An 18965-nucleotide genomic window follows, 5' to 3' on the forward strand; every position below is an offset into this window, starting at 1 on the left:
TGAGGTGTTGACTAGTGATGGCACCAGATTTTTAACTCACTGTAGTTGCATAATCTTATAGTGTGTTTCAAGGTCTGAGAGATTGCGTAAAATAGCAATGGCTACTTTGTACAGCTGACTTAAAGTTACAATGGCTTCTTGTTACACATTGTGTGAGGCGATAGGTAGGATAAAGTTGGAGACTTAGAGCTCAAGTTACTGCTGATATGCCAAGACCATGTATTTATCTTTAGAATTTGGTTAGAGTGAGTTCTTTGTCCTGTGTGTGACGCAGTGCTCCTTGAACAAGGACTCCTTAGCTTGAAAAGCTGTATTTTAGCCCTTTCTGCCATGCCTTTTGGGATAGCTGTGCTCAGTTGCTGCTTACCGTGTTGCCTGTCATTTGCGGGAGGTAATTCTGAGATTGCACAGTAGTGATTAATTAGTGAATTCCTCTTTCTGGAATCTATTCAAGATTGTGAACATTAGATTCTGCATTACTCCTGCTTCCTAAAATGCAAGAGTAAAGATTTTGTGAGAAATACTGAGTTTCCCTGTTACTTTTCTGCTGTGGAACGGCATACCTCGGATGCAAATTCATGCAGTGCATTGGCTTATTGTGTATTAACAGCAGTGCTGTCTGCAATGCTTGCTTTCATGATCTACAAAATAAATTTGTTTGGCTTGTTTTAAGAGTATCCTGAAAACTAACTCAAAAAATAAGCTGTTCTCCTCAATCTGTTTAATGTCAGGACGTATTAAAAATGCCTTTCCCCTCCTTTTCTATAGCTGCTGCTTGGCAGGCCGTGCGTATCCATTGGGTGATATTCCTGAAGATCTGGTACCTTTGGTTAAAAATCAGGTGAGCAACCTTTTGGAAGGAAATTTTCCCATGTGAGGTTTTTAGAAGAAGCTGCATATGTTCATGGGTTTCTGATAGAAAACTATTATCAATCTGATAGCTGTATCCGTGTGATATGAGTATATACCACTGTAAATACCAAATAAATTTTTAAAGAATGAAATCAAACAGTTGTTGCAATCTGAACATTTAAACTTAATATTTGTCTTTCAACTGTAAATTGGGGTGTGGGAACATAGATTTCTTAGTGGCACTAATTTTGATTGGGTTTTTTTCCTTATTCTTTACCACAAAGTTACCAGAAAATTGTAGCTGTCTCTTCTTTCTAAACTTGACTATGACGTGTCAAATATGGTAGGATCTTCCCTGTTTTCAAATGCATGTAACATGGGATTGACAGGAGTAGAAAGTGAAATAACATCAAAGAACATTAACTAAATGTTCCTTCCTCTGTTTGGCTGTTGCTAAAACTTCAGTTTGTGTTGGAGTTTTCTCACCTCAGATATTACACCTCTGGCCTCTTTGCACAGCAGTGTAAAGTTCAGCACAGTCATTTTCCACGATGAAGGTCCCATTAGATGCATTTCTGTCAGTCTTTGCCCTAGTATCCTGTCACCGTATCTTCATCTCTGAGGCTTATCCAGTCTCAGGTATTCAGGACACACATGCATCTGTCCTCTTGGTGTAATTACCATGTACAGGGTGAATATGTCTGCCCTACCACTTAAATCCAGATCACATATCCACAGATACTTAGTAAATGGGTGGATGAGGTGGAGTGTGCCATGACTGCTGAGTTAGGTAGTACTAGGTAGAGCTTAGTAGGTAGAAATGTCTTTACTAAGTAGCTCTTGGTTGCAGGTTTCTCTGAGGCTTTTGATTTTATGGTCATAATTTTATTAGTGTGTGTTCATGCTTGTCTCCGCTCGTCAAGACATTGTATTTGCTGAAGATGAATTTCCAGCCTTGTGATAACTGCAGGTATTCAGCTGAGGTCAAGAGCGCATTGTAATCAAGTGCTCCAAACGGCATCCTTGTATCCTTGGCTTGCGGGGTCAGCCAGCTACCTGTTTCAGTGGTGGCTGCTCCTCTGCCACTCCACACGGTCATATGTGGGCAATTGTTTGCCAGAGCTACTTAATAGGTTCAGGGTGCTGCAACACATCTCTCCTTAGGCATATCTCAGGAACCCCTCTTGAGACCCTCCTTTGGCAGGAAGGAGGTTCTGGGGGCCACAGAACTGGGAAAGGGTTTAATGTTAGATGCCTTTTGGTACTTGGAGAGAAAGGAGGATGCAGTCAGTTCTGAACTTAAACTCCTGTATCCTTGCATTTGATTCCATTTGATGTGATTCCAGCTTTTTGTATGGGGATTTTAGGGTTGGCCTACACCTTACATTCCTGTTGTCCCTAATGTCTATGACTATATCTGAGGTTTGGAGCTGAGGCGGATCTGTGATGGCTGTGAGGTCTGTGACTCAGGCTGTTTGGCAACTCTTTCGCTTACGTCCTTATTACTGCTTCCTGCCCACAGCACTGAAGGGAAGAGGCTTTCCCAAAAGACTATTCCACAGTGATGGTGTTTGGAAAGACAATTTCCCCTTTCTTATAGTCAGCACCACTTTGAGACAACTTAAAAGGTAGCCAATTTTTTCATTCTCTTGAGAAAAGGCATAAAGCAACCCATGGCTTGATATTTTCCAGTCTTGTGGTGACTCTGTTAAGATCGTCTACTTTCTCAGTCTGTTCCAGCTCTGGTTAGGAGGGAATAGGCTGGTACTACATTTCTCTTCATTCACCTATCTTGGCCATCCTTAGTTTGGGAGAGTGGGCCCTGAGCATGTCCAGCCATTCTGCTTATAAGGCAGGATCCTAGCTGCTTCAGGAAAGTGTATACCTATGTTTACAGGCTCTGAAGCTGCTTGTTTTACACCCTGTGGGCTGAGCACAGGCTGACTACCCATCTCTTGTTCTTTTGTTCTTCTGTCCAGTCCCTCTAGGAAGAACTGTGACCTAACATCCAAAGCATCTTCCCAGGGCACTTTAGGAACAGCAGCTGATGCCTTAAGGCTTCTGTGTGCTGCTAGTATCCTGTGACAGTGCAGGCTTATCTTACTGTCCTCCTTTGGGACAAGGTTTGATTCTTGAGCTGCATATCTTCATGTTGTTATTTGCCACCCTGTTCAGTGGACCATGTTTGGCTGACCAGATTCATCACACTGTTCCGTGTCTGCAACAGTAGGTTTCACATCAGGAGAAATAGCCTTTTCCATCTGGATTGCCCAAGAGATTGGCAGGTTGTTTCAAGGCAACAAGTACTATCGCATATGCCTTACATATTTGTTCAGGACAGGTGTGAGCATGTTCTTAATGGTTTCATCGTAGGGAGAGAGTACCTAGCTAAAATCACAGTGAACTTATGCCGAAAGTATGACTAGACATGCAGGTTACATGTCATGAAAGTTGACTTGGTCACTGCCAAGTAAATCTCCTTTCCTTATTCATTATTTCCATCAGAGCCCTCAAGCTGACTATTTCTTTCTCTTTTAAGCTCTGTCTGAAGCTTGGCCTAAGGCAAAGCTTAACTCCTTTGGAGTCATGTCTGACAATTTCTTAAAACAGAGGATGCTCCTGGTCATCATTTTGTGCTCATAAAACTCTTTCCTGAGTTTCTGGCCAGTTCTACTGCAAACAATTTTTTGGGGGTCTCTAGCATTTCACTTTAGTTTCAGGCTTTCAGTAAGTGGAAGCGCCTTCTGTTTTGCGCTTTCTGTTTTGCACTTTCTCTTTGCAGTACAAAGGAACAGATTTTTTGGTTGTGGGGTGGGTTTTTTTGGGTGGGGTTTTTTTGTTTGTTTGGTTCTTTGCTAATCCAGAGCTTGTAGCTGTATGTATGTGGTACCTCTGTGTTACTGCAAACCCTTTCCTCACAGGGTGTGCAAACCAGTCTGCTCCCCTTTGCTGGATCAAGCACTAGGCTGTTGCCCTCTGCCATGGTCCTTATCAAGTTGTCCCCTGCACACACTAGAGCTGGCACAGTAACAGACACTGGCTCAGGGTCTGAGCGGAAGTGATAGCCCAGCCAGCAGCAGTAGCTCTGGGGAGGAGCCATCAACCTCTCCTTTTTATGATCTCTGATAGTGTTCCTGAGAGCTTGGCTTAAGTAACACCTTTCTGTCTGGATACTTGAATCAACTCTCGCTACAGTCTGGGTTTTTTTCTTTTGTTTTGTTTTCTTAAGAGTTCCTAGCTGGCAGGTGGGTATCAGGTCCAAGGAGGCCAACAGGGAAGGTTGTGGGTCTGAAAGTCAAGCTCCTAACTCCTCCTGGCTTCACTGCCACTGTGGTGACAGGAAAATTAACTCGGAATAGGAGTAAATGAGAGAACGTGGCATTTCCTGAGGATGGCTGGGAGAGTGTATTGCCTGTCAGTTCTCCATGGGATCCCAGTGTGCATCTTAACACATACTCATGAGCGCTAGCCAGTCTGCAGCAGTCTGCTCTCTTTCTGCTGGGAGCCAGATCTGTTTTGAGTGTGTTTGAGACAACTGGAGCTGTCCCTGCCCTGTTCGTTCCCTGGGAGGCTCTGGACAGCTCTGTCAGTGGTTCAATAAAAGAAGTGGTTCAATAAAAGAAGTTGCCTTCATTTTTAAAGACATGCTCAAATTTCAGGAACTAGAAAGTCAGTGGAGGAGATAGAAAGTTGAATAGCACCTAAGTCACTCTTTGCAGTGCCAAAAGCTTTGTGCCTCAAAGTGAGGGGGAAGATTGACTGGCTCTTCCCAGGAGAACTGCTGACAAGGAGAGGAGCTGTGCCCTGGATAAGGAGGAGTTGCACAGCTTCTCAGGAGAGTGCCAGGAAGGGGAGGGAGTTACCTAATTTCACACACTTCAGTCTGCAAGTATAAGCCTTAATTTTTGCTTGATCTTAAATTTTGATTGATCTTAAATTGGTTGGCAAGTCTAAGGAGAGGGAATTTTTTTCCTACTAACAAGCAGCAGAAAACATCATTCAAGTAAGAACACTGATGGACTCTTACAGTGCTTTAAAGCTTAAGTACAAAGCAGGTAACGATGCTGCTTTCCCATGTGCTTGTGCTACCAGTTATCTGAAATCCATAGGAAATCTGCTGTGTTTGTTTGAATTTTCATTGCAGGTCTTTGAATTTCTCATCCGGCTGCATTCAACTGAGGGATCTGTGGATGAAGAGGTCTACCCTTATGTTCGTACCTTGCTGCACTTTGACACTCGGGAATTCCTTAATGTTCTTGCTCTGGTAAGAGATTGCTGATCTCCTCCAAGAGAAAAATGCAATGCCAGTTCTTCCATCATCTATGTCACAGTTGCATGATCTGTAAGATTCCTATTAAAAAGTTCATGCTTTAGCTAAACCAGTAGTTACTGGCTTGATGCAGGAACAGTTTTGATGTGTGTTCTATAGGATATCAGAGGAGATATGTCCTTTATGTCCTTAAATATAAATTGATGAACATGACATTATACAGTGAAGACTCTGGTAACAGAGGCCATCTTTAAAGCACAGGTAAAACAAGAATAATGTATTTGTAAAGAGTGTTTTAGTACCTACATCTTTCTCCTGCAAAAAGATTCGTCTTTCTTCCTTTCCAAATTTCTTGAATTTCCTCTGTCTGTTTGGACCTGTTACTTTTACCTGAATATGTAAGAACCATTTTGGTAGTTACAAAAGAGCAAATTGCATCTTGGAACCTGCTGCTTAGGTGATATGCGCAGAAAGGACTTAAAAGCATTGTCAGCTTTGTGATATGTCTGCTTCTTTGTGTTTGCTTGTATTTCTGGGGTTGGCAGTGGAGAGTATTCTTCTCAAGGTGTCAGTGTTTTGCCTCATGCAGACTTTTGAAGACTTTAAGAATGACAAGCAAGCTGTGGAATATCAACAGAGAATTGTGGACATACTTCTGAAAGTGAGTGTGCCTAAAAATTAACCTCTGTGTTTACATCTGACTGATTATATACAACACTGTGCAGTAAAGCCTGTAATCTGGATGTTTCCACTCCTGCCCTTGATGACACCTCTGAGAAGGTGGTGGGCTGGAGCATGGATTCACCTCAGCCAAGGCTGTCGGTTGGATATTCGGAAGTGATGCTTCATGCACATTAAATATGGTGACAAGAGAGGTCTTCTTTCCTGTCTGTGATTTCACCTGGGTTGTACTTTGTTGACAGATTTCTCCTCTCTGCACTGTTAAGTTTCTTTTTGTCTGCTTCTCATTGATTCCACTCCCTGATTCCTTGTGAGCAGGAAAAAAGGTCCCAGGACTCCTGTGCTTGGCAGAGTGCCAATGCTCTTCTGATAAAACCCTGCTCCCTGTATCTGTAAATGCTGTGTTTGGGATGTAACATACCCAGAATGACAGGCCTATCTTTAGTAAATGGGAGAGAAGAGGAATGTCAGAGTTATCAGCCTGGTGCTCTAGAAATCACTTGTCATCTGCAGACCGTGTTCCTTAACAATGAATGTTCTCATTAAAAGCTGTTGCTGCGAAATGCCATTTGCTTTCCCCTTCAAAGCTGTCAGCATTAATAATGAGTAACTCCACTTGGAAGCTGTTTATGTATAAACATATCATAAGTAGCGTTTCCCTGTCACTGTCATCATTGATAGATGAGAGCAAGGGCACCAGTGAGTGAATTCAGTGACAGCACTGGTACAGTAGGCTGTGTTGGAGGGGCTGAGATAATGCCACTGTGGGGAAACTTTTGCGAGCCTGCCTGAGTAGGACATTGCTGTAAGGATGTTAGCTAGCCCTGTGCTGAGTTAGACCATGTTTTTTTGTGTCTTTAGCTGCTGCTAGCAGGAGGTGGCACACTGCAGCTGTGTTCTGGAGCTACTGTGGGGTGTGTTCCTGTGGCATGGCATAGGCTGGATCGAGCTGTTTACAGCCCTACTCTGTGCTGCTGGCCATGTAGCAAATGTCCACCACAAAAGAGTTCAATTCTGCTCTTGGAGGGGAAAAGGAGGGCAATTGTGAGAAGTGCTGCAGGATTAAATGCATCTGCAGGCAAACAATTTGGTGTTATGAGAACTGGTCAGTCCCTTGGTCTGGAATCTCTTCTTCTTTTGGATAAAAATAAAAAAAATATTGGAACTTTTTATTTAAACTTATCATTGGCAAAAAACCCCACTTAGGAAATAGCTGCGCTTTTAAAATAGTTTGGTCAACATAGATGTTCTGCTAATGCTGATCTAAACTTTGCAAAATATATTGTCTTTTAGAAAGTCCACATGGTTGGCCTGCAGCCTCTGTAAGGTTGCTCTGTTTCAGAGGTACAGTATTTTCACCTTCACATGGACTGACGAGGACCCAGTTTGTGAAAAACAAAGCCAAAATGAATAAAACACTTCTATTGTTTTAGTGAGCCATATTTTTAATGCTATTAGCTAACGCCATTCTGACTAGGCTCCTGTATGAAATAGCCTTTTTAAACAGAAAATGAAGATTAAGAAAGAATGATAGCATTAGCTGATGTTTCAAGCAGAGCTCTGCTTGATTCCTTAATGTGTCTCACCTGTCTGCCTCCACTTGTGTAAGATAACCATTAGCATCACATGGGGATCTGGAACTCTGGGTCACTTTAAGAAATCAATTGTATCTCCCAAGCTTAGACTGAATGAGGTTATAAACTGTGAGATGTTCTGTGATTAGACTTTGCTAGAGCAATTCTTAGATGTTAGCTGACAGAGTTGTTCAGGTGATGGATTTTCTTCCAAGTAAACCCACTGCTCTTAGAGGGGGACTCTCCAAACAGGGGCATTTCACTTTCCCTTAGTGTTTAGGATTTTTTTAGAAGCCTGAGACACCAAGTCAGGACACATCATGCTTGGTTTTTATATGCCAGACAGGTGACAAGCACTTCTCAGGTTTCAAATCCCTTTTGTAGTCACTCTTAGATATTCCGTTTTTCTGTAATTTCAAGTCAAGTCAGCACAGCCACAAGTTTTTCAAAATATTCATAGACTAGCAGCTAATTTAATGTGAGAAAAGAAACTTTTCCCCAAACCTACAGTTGTTTCTTAGTCATTTGATCAGTTCTTCTGCATACCACAATTGCAGTGGTGAGTGCCTGGGGCTTTAAGTCAAATGTTTTTTTTTTTTCTCCTGTAATTATTAATTTTATCTTTTTTCCTCATGCAACAACATTTCTGTGCTCAGAAGCTCTGTTACATGTCCAGTGATCAGCACAGACTACAGAGATGGAGATAAATGTGGGTTTGCAGCCCCCTCACACCTGAAAATCAGGGACATGCAAGAATGCTTTCCTTGAGTATACGACAGAAGGGTCAAGCCTCTTCAGCTTTAGGACAGAGGTGATTTAGCAAGGACACATCCACTGTCTGTGTCTTCAGGTGACACAGTTAAATGCCACGGAAGGTGGCTTATCTTTTGACCTTCAGGATGGACTAGCATTAGGAGATTGTGTAGATGTCTGGGGTAGGAGGAAACATGATGGCTGTACAGGGATTTCTTGTTGCAGTGTCCTGGTTGCTTTCCCAAAGGCAGCTGCAAAATCAATCACTTGTGTTTTTATTTTTCCCTTTTCTCTCTAATGCTTCTCAGGTCATGGTAGAGAATTCTGACTTCACCCCATCACAGGTTGGCTGTCTCTTCACCTTCCTTGCCCGTCAGCTTGCCAAGCCCAACAACACATTGTTTGTGAACAGGACACTTTTTGACCAGGCAAGTAGTCCTTTGTGAGGGGTGAAAAAAGTTCCAGACAGGGTGCAGCACTGCAGAAAGCATGGCTAGTGCTGTGGACTAAAGCAATTCTGGAAGGACTGGTGCATTATGAAACAGGTAGCATCTTGCTGGGACTTTGTTGTGGTTTCAAAGAAGCAGAGTAGGAGAGACCAGAGAAGCACAGTAAGCTCCATATTTCAGCTTGCCTGCTGGCATTGTGTGAGAATAGGGTCAGGTCCTAGGAGATGGAACAGCCTCTGCTCCTCTCCATGGAATGGCAGATTCTTGTGGTCACTAGCGTGTCAGGAGAGGGAAAGCAAAGGCCCATAAGGGCCAGAACCAAGCTGTTTATCTTTAAGCTCCAGTGGGCATTTTGGTGGCTCTGTTGGCACTTGTTATGTGTATGAAGATGCCAAGATAGGGAGATAAAGGATTGCCAACTAAAATGACACTAGCAAGCTTATAGAGCTTGTATACATAGCTGGTCGTTTCTAGTTTGCATGGCCACCATCCTTCTCTGCTGTTTGAAATGGCCTGATATGCACCAATGCATGCCTAAAGCTTACACAGGTTAAGTTTATATCCTAGTTTCAGTCCCAGAAATTTCTGGGACTGAGGAGGCAGCTTCAATGGCTACAGCAGTTGTGCTTTGATGATAATATGGGTATATGAACACTAATAAAAAAGGGTTAGAAAATATATGTCCTTTGTCATAATTTAAGACTAAAGAAGTCTGTGGAGGCTAAATGGATTTGGATTAAACACTGTAATTACAGACATATTAAATTTTATGAATTACATGATTTCCTGTTTTTCTGGCAGAAATGGCACAGTCCAGGAGAGAAGTCAAAAGGGTCAACGTAGTGGTTCCAGCTGTTTGGTGTGTGGTCCAAGGCAGGGTCATGGGGTCCCCCAAGTTCTTCTATATTCCTTGGGTTCCCCAAAGTTTGGTTCTAGATCCTGGTGCAGAGTCATGGGTTTCCCTCCCTGGAGTCTTTCAGCAGTTTGAGGTTACTCCAGTATTCTTAAGTGTCCTTGGTTATAGGACCAAGTAGAGAGTACCTCACAGATGAATAGTACATTCAGATTGCACTGTTGTGTTCTGATTTGCTGTTGCCACTATTGGTGCTCACAATCTGCTTATTAAGTTTATGCTAACAGCTACGCTAACTAGGCCTAACTCATGCTAACCTCTACATCTTTGCACAGGTCCTTGAATTTCTGTGCAGTCCGGACGATGACTCCCGCCATTCAGAGAGGCAACAGGTAACAGCCTTCAAGGGAACATTTCCTTAAGCACCAGGTGTGATCAGACTGTAGAGCAAAGTTCAGCCTCATTGGGAACGTATGCTGGTTGAAGGTCATATGCTAAAGCAGTCACCTGCTAAAGCATAGGAATGGTGGCCAGCATGGAAGAATTGGGCAGTGCTGTACACAGCAGGAGTGAGGGAGGATCCTACCCCAGCATTGCCTGCAGGAGAGGTTTGACAGCAATAAGAACAGAGGCAGGAACAATCCTGGATAAGCACATGACCTTCATAGTTAATGGACAATCAATTAAAAAAAATCTGTAAAATAAGCCCTGTGTTATTAAAAAGTTTAATGGAGCAGGAACAGTGTACTTTTGATTGGCACTGGCTGTCCAGCTACTACTGTAATATAAATAACTGGCCTTCAATGTCTGCAGGTCCTTTTAGAATTGCTCCAGGCAGGAGGGATAGTACAGTTTGAAGAGAGCCGTCTTATCCAAATGGCAGAAAAAGCAGAATTGTAAGTTGCCATGTACAATATATAAATACTGCCTTTAAATCTCCTCCAAAGCTTTTTTCCTCCACATTTCTTGTTCCTACTTTGCAGCTGTGTTTTGGATTATTTTTCCTATGCATCCACATGTGCTTCATTTAATATGTTCATACTTATTCCCAGTCTTTCTATCTTATCTTGACTGGGTGTTCTTACAGTAAGCATTGTTAAGATAAGAGGGGGTAGAGCTGTGGAAACCCTTCAGCATGAAACTCTGTGGGGCTTGATGAGTTTTGGCACTTCCTATCCTAGAGCCCAGGCTTTGTTCAAAGGTATAGTTGTATATTTTAATGCTCTACCACTGACAGATGGAGATGACTTGTTGGGGTGAGACCCACAGGTGGATTTAAAAGCACGAAGGGGTCTGAAGCCACCCCCATGATACTCATTTTAGAATTGAGTAGGAGAGACAAACACAGTGTCTGGAAAGGCTAAAAATTTCCACCATCTCCTTTAGATGCTTTACACTTCCAGAAAGAGTCTGTCATGCCTGAACAGAGTCAGCCAGGGAGTGGCATCTCCATCCAAGTCTTGAATTTGGATGTTATGTGAATTAATCCACCATACTACAAAGGACCAGAGGGATAGAAGTGCAGCGGTGGGGTATGCCATGCCTCTTTTCCTGCGTGTCCTAGGAGGAATTACTCAACCAAATTTTTCAGACTCAAGGAATGCATTTTTTCTCCTTGCTTCAGAGAGTTTGACAGCCAGAACCGCCAGCTCAGCCACTTCCATCAGAGCTAAAAGACCTGTCATGTAATGTTATTTAGCAGACTTTTTTCATTTGTTTTGCCTCAGTTGCATCTGTTTTTATCTAAAGTCTCAAAATATTAAAGATGTTTATTAAAATCTGAAGGTAGGAAGCTGTGTCATAACACATTATTTTGAGTCATGGTCAGCGTATCTCTTCAAATTAGTATTGTGGATTGGCCTAACTTAGACCTGAATGTAGCTCGCTCAGCTCTGTGTTATGGAGATAAGGAAGATGGTCTATGAACAGCAGAACCTGTGAAACCTGATTTCTTTAAGGATTTTTGTCCTGTCCCTTGCTTCTCACCTTAGTAACTCCTGTTTTCTCTGTTCTGTATGATAACTTCCCCAAAAGAGGGAGGTTGATAGGCTGATTGGCCTGTGGCTGATACTAAATGGCATATGTAAACTGGAGCCACCCAACCTGTGTGCTGAAAACCTTCATGTAAGATACTTCCAAATGCTTTTTGTAAAACATGCTGTATTTTCTTTTGAGTGCTGCCAAACTGTGCTGGATCTGAGGTACATACTTCTATTCTGATGACTCAGCTGAGTGAGTGTGTTTTTCCTAATGTGGAAAGTATTTTTCATTTTAGCTATCAGATTTGTGAGTTCATGTATGAACGAGAGCTTCGCTATGACAAAATAATTGGCTGTTACCTGCGTGATCCAGTAAGAAAGGTGAGTAAATCTGGTACTTTGGCCTTTCTTCTTCATAGCAGTGCAGCCTGTCCTGCTGGCCAGTGTGAATGGGCACAACAGCCCTGCTCTTCTGTTGTACTTCTCTATCTTAAAAAGTGTCCTCCTTTTACAGTTGAGTTTTCCTAGTTATAGTCAGGCTTTTTGTGTGTGTGTTGGAGAGGAGTTGATTTTTTTAAAGCTTCAGAGTTTTTTGTTTCTTTTTAAATGTAAGCAATGCTAATACATAAAACCTGAGTGCAAGGTGGGATTTATCGCAAATGTTGCTAACTGCAATACTTCCTTGTTGCTGCCATCAGTCCCCTCTTTTCTCCCCCTGGACAGAGTCTCTCTGCCCTTACTATCTCTTTGCAATTACTTTCTGCATGTGTGTAAGTTGCATATCTGCCACAGTTTTTGAGGTGTTCTCTTCCCTACCACCAACAGAAGTTGGGAGGAGAGTCTGGCAAATTTGATTTCACCAGCTCCTTATGAAACCAGTATGCTGAAAGTTGTGTGGGTGAAGGAGTCAGAAGAGATAGGTTGTGATAGTGAGATGGTCAAAAAATATGGTACAGGAGAGCATCTGAGCTGAGGACAGTGCAGGAGAACCTGGGGGACAGGCTAATGTTGAAGAGGAATTCAGGAATATGCTGGGAAAACTGACCTACGCTCTTGTAGAGCATTCTTTTCTCTGCCTATGCTCCTAGCTAAAGAGTGATGTCCTGTCCTTTTTCCCTGTGAGCAAGAGGGAGACATTTCTAATAGTGGAAGAACAATTCTATTTGACCTCAGTGCTTATCACATTTAGCATCAATTCTGTTCCTCTTGGGTTTTTTTTCCCTGGCAGTTCTTCAGGAGCTATTTAGGGACATATAATCTCACCTGCAGGTAACTTATCCTGACTTGCTAAGAGAGGACTAGCCCTGAGGTCATCCTGACACTGCTTGAAATGCTCTCCCTTAGCAAAATCTAATGCTGTTAGTGGTGCTGCAGAACATACTATACTGTTTATGCTTTTATGCCTTACAGGAAGAAGTTTTCAACTATATTCACAATATCCTGTCCATGCCTGGCTACAGTGCTGAAGAAAAGCAGTTGGTGTGGCAGAAAGCTTTGGAACATATAGAGGTACAGTGTATCCTAAACCCGTGGTACCTGAGCTACTGCCAACTCCTGTTGGATCTGCCTAGTGCTGCTCTGTAAGCAGAAATGTCACAATTTCAAATCACAACTGTTTAGAAAGGTCTGACTTTAAGGTTTAGTAGTCTCATACATTAATATAATTGCATCTCAGATTCAGGCTGGCCTCCTTGGTTTCCTGGTTTCAAGTATTGCTCTCTGGATAATGGGACCTTATCAGGGGATGATGGCTAGTGAGTGCTGTGTAGCAGGGAAGGGAACCATTAGCAAGTCTTTCATCTCCTGAGCATGCAGCAGCAGCAAGGTCAGGACATTGACATCACTGACCTTACAGTCAGTCTGTGGTATCAAATTCCTCATCTTACAATGGTAATAGCATTCAGCCTTGGTATGCTGGCACTTCTAACCTGTGGGAAGATGGGCTCATGACTTCTACTATATGACATGGACTGTTGCTAGACTTCTCTAGCTAATAACTTTTCCCATCTCTGCAATCTTTCTCTTCAGGGGATGGAGATGTGTCTGAAATAATTGTCCAGTCAGTAGACATGGGGAATCCATAATATCTCTAGTTCCTACAAGGTGGTGTCAGTCCCCCTCCAGGGTGATCTGGAGATAAGCTGGGAAAATAACTGTCTATAAAACAAGCAGTGATGCACTTGCCCAGACTACTTAGGAGAAAATGGCTACAGAAGTCTGTGTCCTGTGAGGTGGACAAAAAAGTACTAGGTACATCTGAAAGATACACAGTACTTTTAGTCTCTACCAGCATCTGCAAGCAGTGCGTGACTAATGAGAAAATGGACCAAGAGGGAAAATGATTCGAAAGACAATAAACAAATAAATGCTGTGAATCCAGCTGTATGACGTGCAACTTGCTGAGCTCACGCCCACTCCCCAGATGCACTTTCAGAGCCTGTGGGAATTGGTGGTGGTGATGGTTGTGCTGTGGCTGAGTGGGTATGGCTCATTACTACCTTATCAGAGCAACTGTGGTTCCACACTGGGCTTTCCAAGTTGAGCAAACTGCTGTCTACTTTGCTGCTTCCTTGTGTCTGCTTCATTCTTCTCCTGCTGCATCCCTTGTCTCTGCTTGTATTGTATATGTATATACAGCCCAAATTGTTTGGAATTATGAGTGAGCCAGCCTCCCTCTGTAAGCCTTATTTTGTGTCTTTATCAAATCACAGGTAGGTCTCCTTGCTGGGTCTCTTCAGCCTGAGGCCTTTACAATTGCTGTTCCATGCTTGGGTGTCTCAGGACAAATCAGAAATGTCCTGGATTGCCCTTCCTGATGTTTCTCACTGTGTTGTACTGGTTTTGATAAGCTTGTTGTAGGCTAAGACTGCCAGCTTTTCATATTGAGTTGTTTGTTAAGTTTTCCCAGTCTGGTGGAGCCACTTCTTGATTATTGTACAGCATCAGGAGTGCCCACTGGCCAACTTGTCAGAGCTGTGTACTTTTCTGAAGTTGGCAAACAACAGAAAAAATTCCTCTCAACTTGTCCATGGCCATCCTTAAAAACAGGGTTTCCTGCACTGTTCCACCAGCCTTGCAGGTAACTGCTAGGTGCTTTTACTTGTGCTTTTTGCAGCTTCCTCCAAAAAGCTGCTGGGCAGATGATTGGTTCTGTAGGTCACCTTTCTTGGGTGCTGTCATTGAGATCAACTCCCTCTTTCCTTTTGGCATCTTCCTTTTCCCAGGATTGGTGCAGAATATACACAATTTCATGTGGCTTAACAGCTTATTGGCTGCTATGGGTTTTTGGTTTTTTCCATTGTATTAATCCTGCTCTCAGACATTCAGAAGACTTAACATAGTAAATAACATTTTACTAGAATGGTGCTGTGATTTCAGGTCTTTGAACAACTGTCCTTTCATCTGCTGAGGTATGAAAGCAGCAAACCAGCCTCTTCAGTTGAAACTGGCAGTGTCTAGACAGGCTTTCCTGGTGATCATATGACAGAAAGTGGGGTTTGTGATCAGTGCCACTTCTTATTTTTGCCATCATCCTACATATCTGTTGTTCCTTGATGTTTATCTTGAAAATAAAGCCTAAGCCTTCAATCATAGTGCTGTTTGTGGTGGTCACTTTCTGTCCTCAGACCCATGTTCTTTGTGTCAGTACTGTTTCCTCAAGGGCTGTCTACCTAAGAAGTACCATGTTTGCAAATTGCTCAAACCTGTAAGAGGATGAAAACCCAAGCCCAAAACCTTTTGCTTGGGGTAGGCTATGAAGGTCATGCTGATCCAAGAGCTGCAGTCAGTTACAGGGAGGCTGGGCCATCTCCCTCCAGCCAGTCAGTCCTATCTTCAGCAGTCCTGAAGACTTCCAGGGAGGGTTTGTCCAGAGAGAGAAATGAAGGCAGTCACACTACATGCTTTCTGCATTCTTCTGTGCCGCTGTGGTTAAGATCTTCTGGGTCCTTTGGATTGCCTGGGCTTGTGAGCTGAAGGGGTTGTGCTCCTGAGCACTGGGAAAGCAATTAAGAGCTGTGGCTCATGCAGTAAAGCTGTGGGGACAAGCACCACAGAGCTGCTTTACATACAATATGGTAGGCAAATTTTGTTTTGGAAACCTCACAAAATGTATCTTCTATGATAGCTCTTCTTTAAAGAGCTTGTGGAGTAGTCACACTCTTCTTTGTTACTTCCTTTCTTCCCTTCACCCTGGTCTGTTGCTGGCATTGGCTGAATTTGGCGGCTGCTACATCTGTCTGGAGACCAAGCTAGTGCTAAGTAACTTTTTCAGACTTTTTTTTTCTTCCAGATGTATGTTTATGAAATTTTTCTTTCTCTACCACTGTAACAGTTGGGTTTGTTTAGTAAAGCAATGTTGTCTCCTTTGTAGGCTTAGCACGGGCTTTTGGGAAGGGTTACCAGGTTCCCGGTATTGGTTTGAAGCAGTTGCTTCTCATTTGTTTGGAAGCATGGATGCATTTGGAAGCATTAAGAGCAAAAACCCTCATGTTCTGGGTTGTGTAAACTTCTATGATACGAAGCCTTTTAGAGCAAGGTTGACAGGATACAAACCCACAGGCATCTTAAATAATTTTTTCCTTTTCTTACAGTAAAGAAATTATTCTTTTTTTTTTGGTCTGGACAGGTATCAGTTAGAGTTAACAGTTACAGGAAACCTGCTTTTAAACCTCCAGTGTGGTTCAGTTCAAGCCAGTTAAACACGGTTTCCATTTGACTGAGAAATTCCCTAGGGTCAATTGAGGGCTTTGTTTCCTCTCTGCTGCTGACTCCTAGCTGGCACTAGCTGGTCTTGTTGGCAGTGGGTAAAATGCAGTTGTCAGAAAACCTGATGAAGTAATTTCCTCGTCTTAGGACTGAGATGTAGTCTCGTTGGTGTGAAGAGTTTTGCATTCTTACAAGGCCTGTTGTGTAGTAAAATTACTGACTTTCAAAAATGCTTTTTTACAAACTACCCTTCCTTCTAATTTTTTCAAAATCACTTTTTGTGTGATGGTATTCATTGTTTTACAGCTTTCATCTAGTCAAAGATGCAGTTGCAATATGAATGGACTCAGTGAAACTGCATAATTATATTGCCTATGAAATTAAAAGTAATTCTTTTTGTTGTGTTTCCCTCTCCGAAGGAGTTGCTGTTTCTGAGCCCATGTAAAGCAGCCGACTTGGTAGCCATTCACTTCAGTGAGCAGATTGAGAGCATCATTACAAACCTCCAGGTAAGCTGTCAGACTTCATTGATGTTGGTGCTTCTTTGCAGCGGGGTTGACATTCTTGTAAGAAATGATTGCTAAGAGTAGTGGTAAGTTGTCGCTGTGTCATAAATGGAAGAAAAATAGCTTGATAGTTACTCAGCTGCAGGAATTGCTACATTTAAATTATTTGGCCTGTTTGTAGAGTTCTGGCTATAAAAATGTATGATCTCTGAGGTGCTGGTTGCATCACTTGATACCTCAGTTCTCAGTTTGGAGTTCAGTATGGCTTGCACTCAGAGATCAGACAGAGCTGTTGTCAGCAAACATATTCTCTGAGTATTTACGCAAGACAAATGCCTAAACCAACTTTTCAGCAGGCACCAGCCGTGAACAGTATTTTCTTCAATGGATGTAGTTCAGGACTCACTGGTTTATAGCACATTATTTAAAATAGTAATACTCTGTCTCCTCCTGTTGTACAGGACCAGTTTTTACTCTTCCAGTTTCTGAGGAGTCTCCTTGATCCGAGGTATGTAAGAAAATTAGACCATTTGCAAACTACAGCTTGAAAACATGGGTTAAAATAAATTCCTTTGAAACAGTCAGCTTGCAGCCAAGTTTAGGGCTTGGAAAAGGTGACTTGCTCTTCAAACTGCACAAAGTTGAGAAGGATAGCACAGAAATAAGTGTTCTGGGGAGTATCCTTTAGCAGAGCCCATGCTGGCTTCCTGACTGGGAAGCGGTGTGGGTTCCAGTATGTGCAATGTGACGCCTCCCCCACGCTGGTGGGAGTTTGGATATTGCTGTAACAGCTTCTTTGAGAAGGCTGTGAAATGGTTACCCTGTGACTGAGGACAGGGAAGAGAACTCTGTTACCCTGAGAAAAGAAATGGCAGTTTCTGTTCTCAACCCACCGATTTATTACTTGACCAAGCTGCCCAAGTTTAACATAAATAGAAAAGTGTTTGGTCTATTGGCATTTTTCATTTCTATCTCATTTCAGAATTGCTGCTGTATTTCACTGCAAACTTCCCTTTAACTACTTGCTTGCTCCATCTGCTCCTGTTCTTTCAGTATTTCAGCCCCGAGTGTTCTCTTTCTGTTGAATCAGTTTCAAATGCTACAAGACCTTGATTTTATTTATTTATTTTGTAAGACATTTATATATGCACGGCTCCAATTGCATTCAAGCAATTGTTAATGCAATTTAAGGCAAGACCTTGTTGTCAATTAGCTACGAATTAATTGTGCTTTATGAGGAGGAGTAGTAGGAAAAGGTAATATTATCTAAATTCAAGTGTCAATGTTTCAGTTCTTGTTGAAGTGGAATAAAAAGCATGCTTTGGAAGCTAGAACCTAGAATTAGTCACTTTTTGGATTTTGTTAGGATGTAAATTAAAAATAAATAAATAAATAAAGACATGTTTTGTTATTTCCTGAGTTTTATAGCCATGTTTGTATGGAAGGTGTAAACTTCCACACCTATTTTGTTTCTTAGAAGTCAACATAAAATCAGCATTTTGCCAGGAAAGCATCTTGGTTGGGTTTTATAGGAGAGAAATTAGATTATTTGGTTAATAAATGAATAATTTTTTTAAAAAAATTGAATAGTTAAGCAGAAATGATACCCAGCTGGATGTTAAGTAGGACTTTGTTTATGCTGTGATATCACTTGCAGCAAGTGAGACCCATTGAAGGTAGTAATTAACCTGGATTTTAATCTTATGCATAGAGTGGCTTCCATAATCTGAGTAATAAACATATCTAATTTAGCTCTACCATAATTAGAGCTAAATACAATCATTTCTCCTGTATTTATCTTCTAATCAAAAGCAACACAGGATGTGTTCAAACCAGCAATAGGAAGCAACTTTCTGTATCTGATCTTTCAAAAGATCTCTGCTTTTCCCTCCAAGGCTGATGTTCAGCAAGGTGCATTAGGCCACATGGCTTGTCACATTGTGCCGTGTGTCCCTTAGAAAAGCTTATGAACAGTTCCTTTTCCCTCTGTGTTACAATTCTCTGCACTGCAGTAAGATGTTCAGCATCCCAAGTAATGGAGATAAACCGTGTACTGACTGGACTGTTGTTGCCAGAATACTCAATAAGCAAAAGATAAGTGGGACAGTGATGCAGAAAAATGAACAAAATACTACTAAATACTTTGGATTCACATGTGCTAGTGACTGACAGTAAAGCAGAAGGTCTGCAAGCCCAAGGCTTAACCTACTGTTATTAAACTATGTTGTCAGTAAGAAGTGTTCTGTAGAGATCCGTTGCTAGAGGGGCTTTTTTTTTTAATAACACTCAAGGTCCTGTGGCCTGTTTTCAGTGCTATGAGATTGTCTGCTTCTAAGACCTA

General features: G+C 42.1%; 1 protein-coding gene across 6 annotated transcripts in view; it reads left to right on the forward strand.

Annotated features, from left to right (window-relative positions):
* Positions 1–18965, forward strand: part of VPS8 (VPS8 subunit of CORVET complex) — an 89433-nt gene that overhangs the window by 38978 nt on the left and 31490 nt on the right. For all 6 annotated transcript variants that reach the window (XM_075507598.1, XM_075507599.1, XM_075507594.1 and 3 more), the window contains 10 exons: positions 769–841; positions 4997–5116; positions 5712–5783; positions 8439–8558; positions 9768–9824; positions 10246–10328; positions 11708–11792; positions 12822–12920; positions 16538–16627; positions 17086–17132. In XM_075507598.1, the coding sequence (XP_075363713.1) occupies positions 769–841; positions 4997–5116; positions 5712–5783; positions 8439–8558; positions 9768–9824; positions 10246–10328; positions 11708–11792; positions 12822–12920; positions 16538–16627; positions 17086–17132 (846 nt within the window). The remainder of the gene's footprint in view (positions 1–768; positions 842–4996; positions 5117–5711; positions 5784–8438; positions 8559–9767; positions 9825–10245; positions 10329–11707; positions 11793–12821; positions 12921–16537; positions 16628–17085; positions 17133–18965) is intronic.

This window comes from Mycteria americana, chromosome 7 (genome assembly GCF_035582795.1).
Source record: "Mycteria americana isolate JAX WOST 10 ecotype Jacksonville Zoo and Gardens chromosome 7, USCA_MyAme_1.0, whole genome shotgun sequence".
NCBI lineage: Eukaryota > Metazoa > Chordata > Aves > Ciconiiformes > Ciconiidae > Mycteria > Mycteria americana.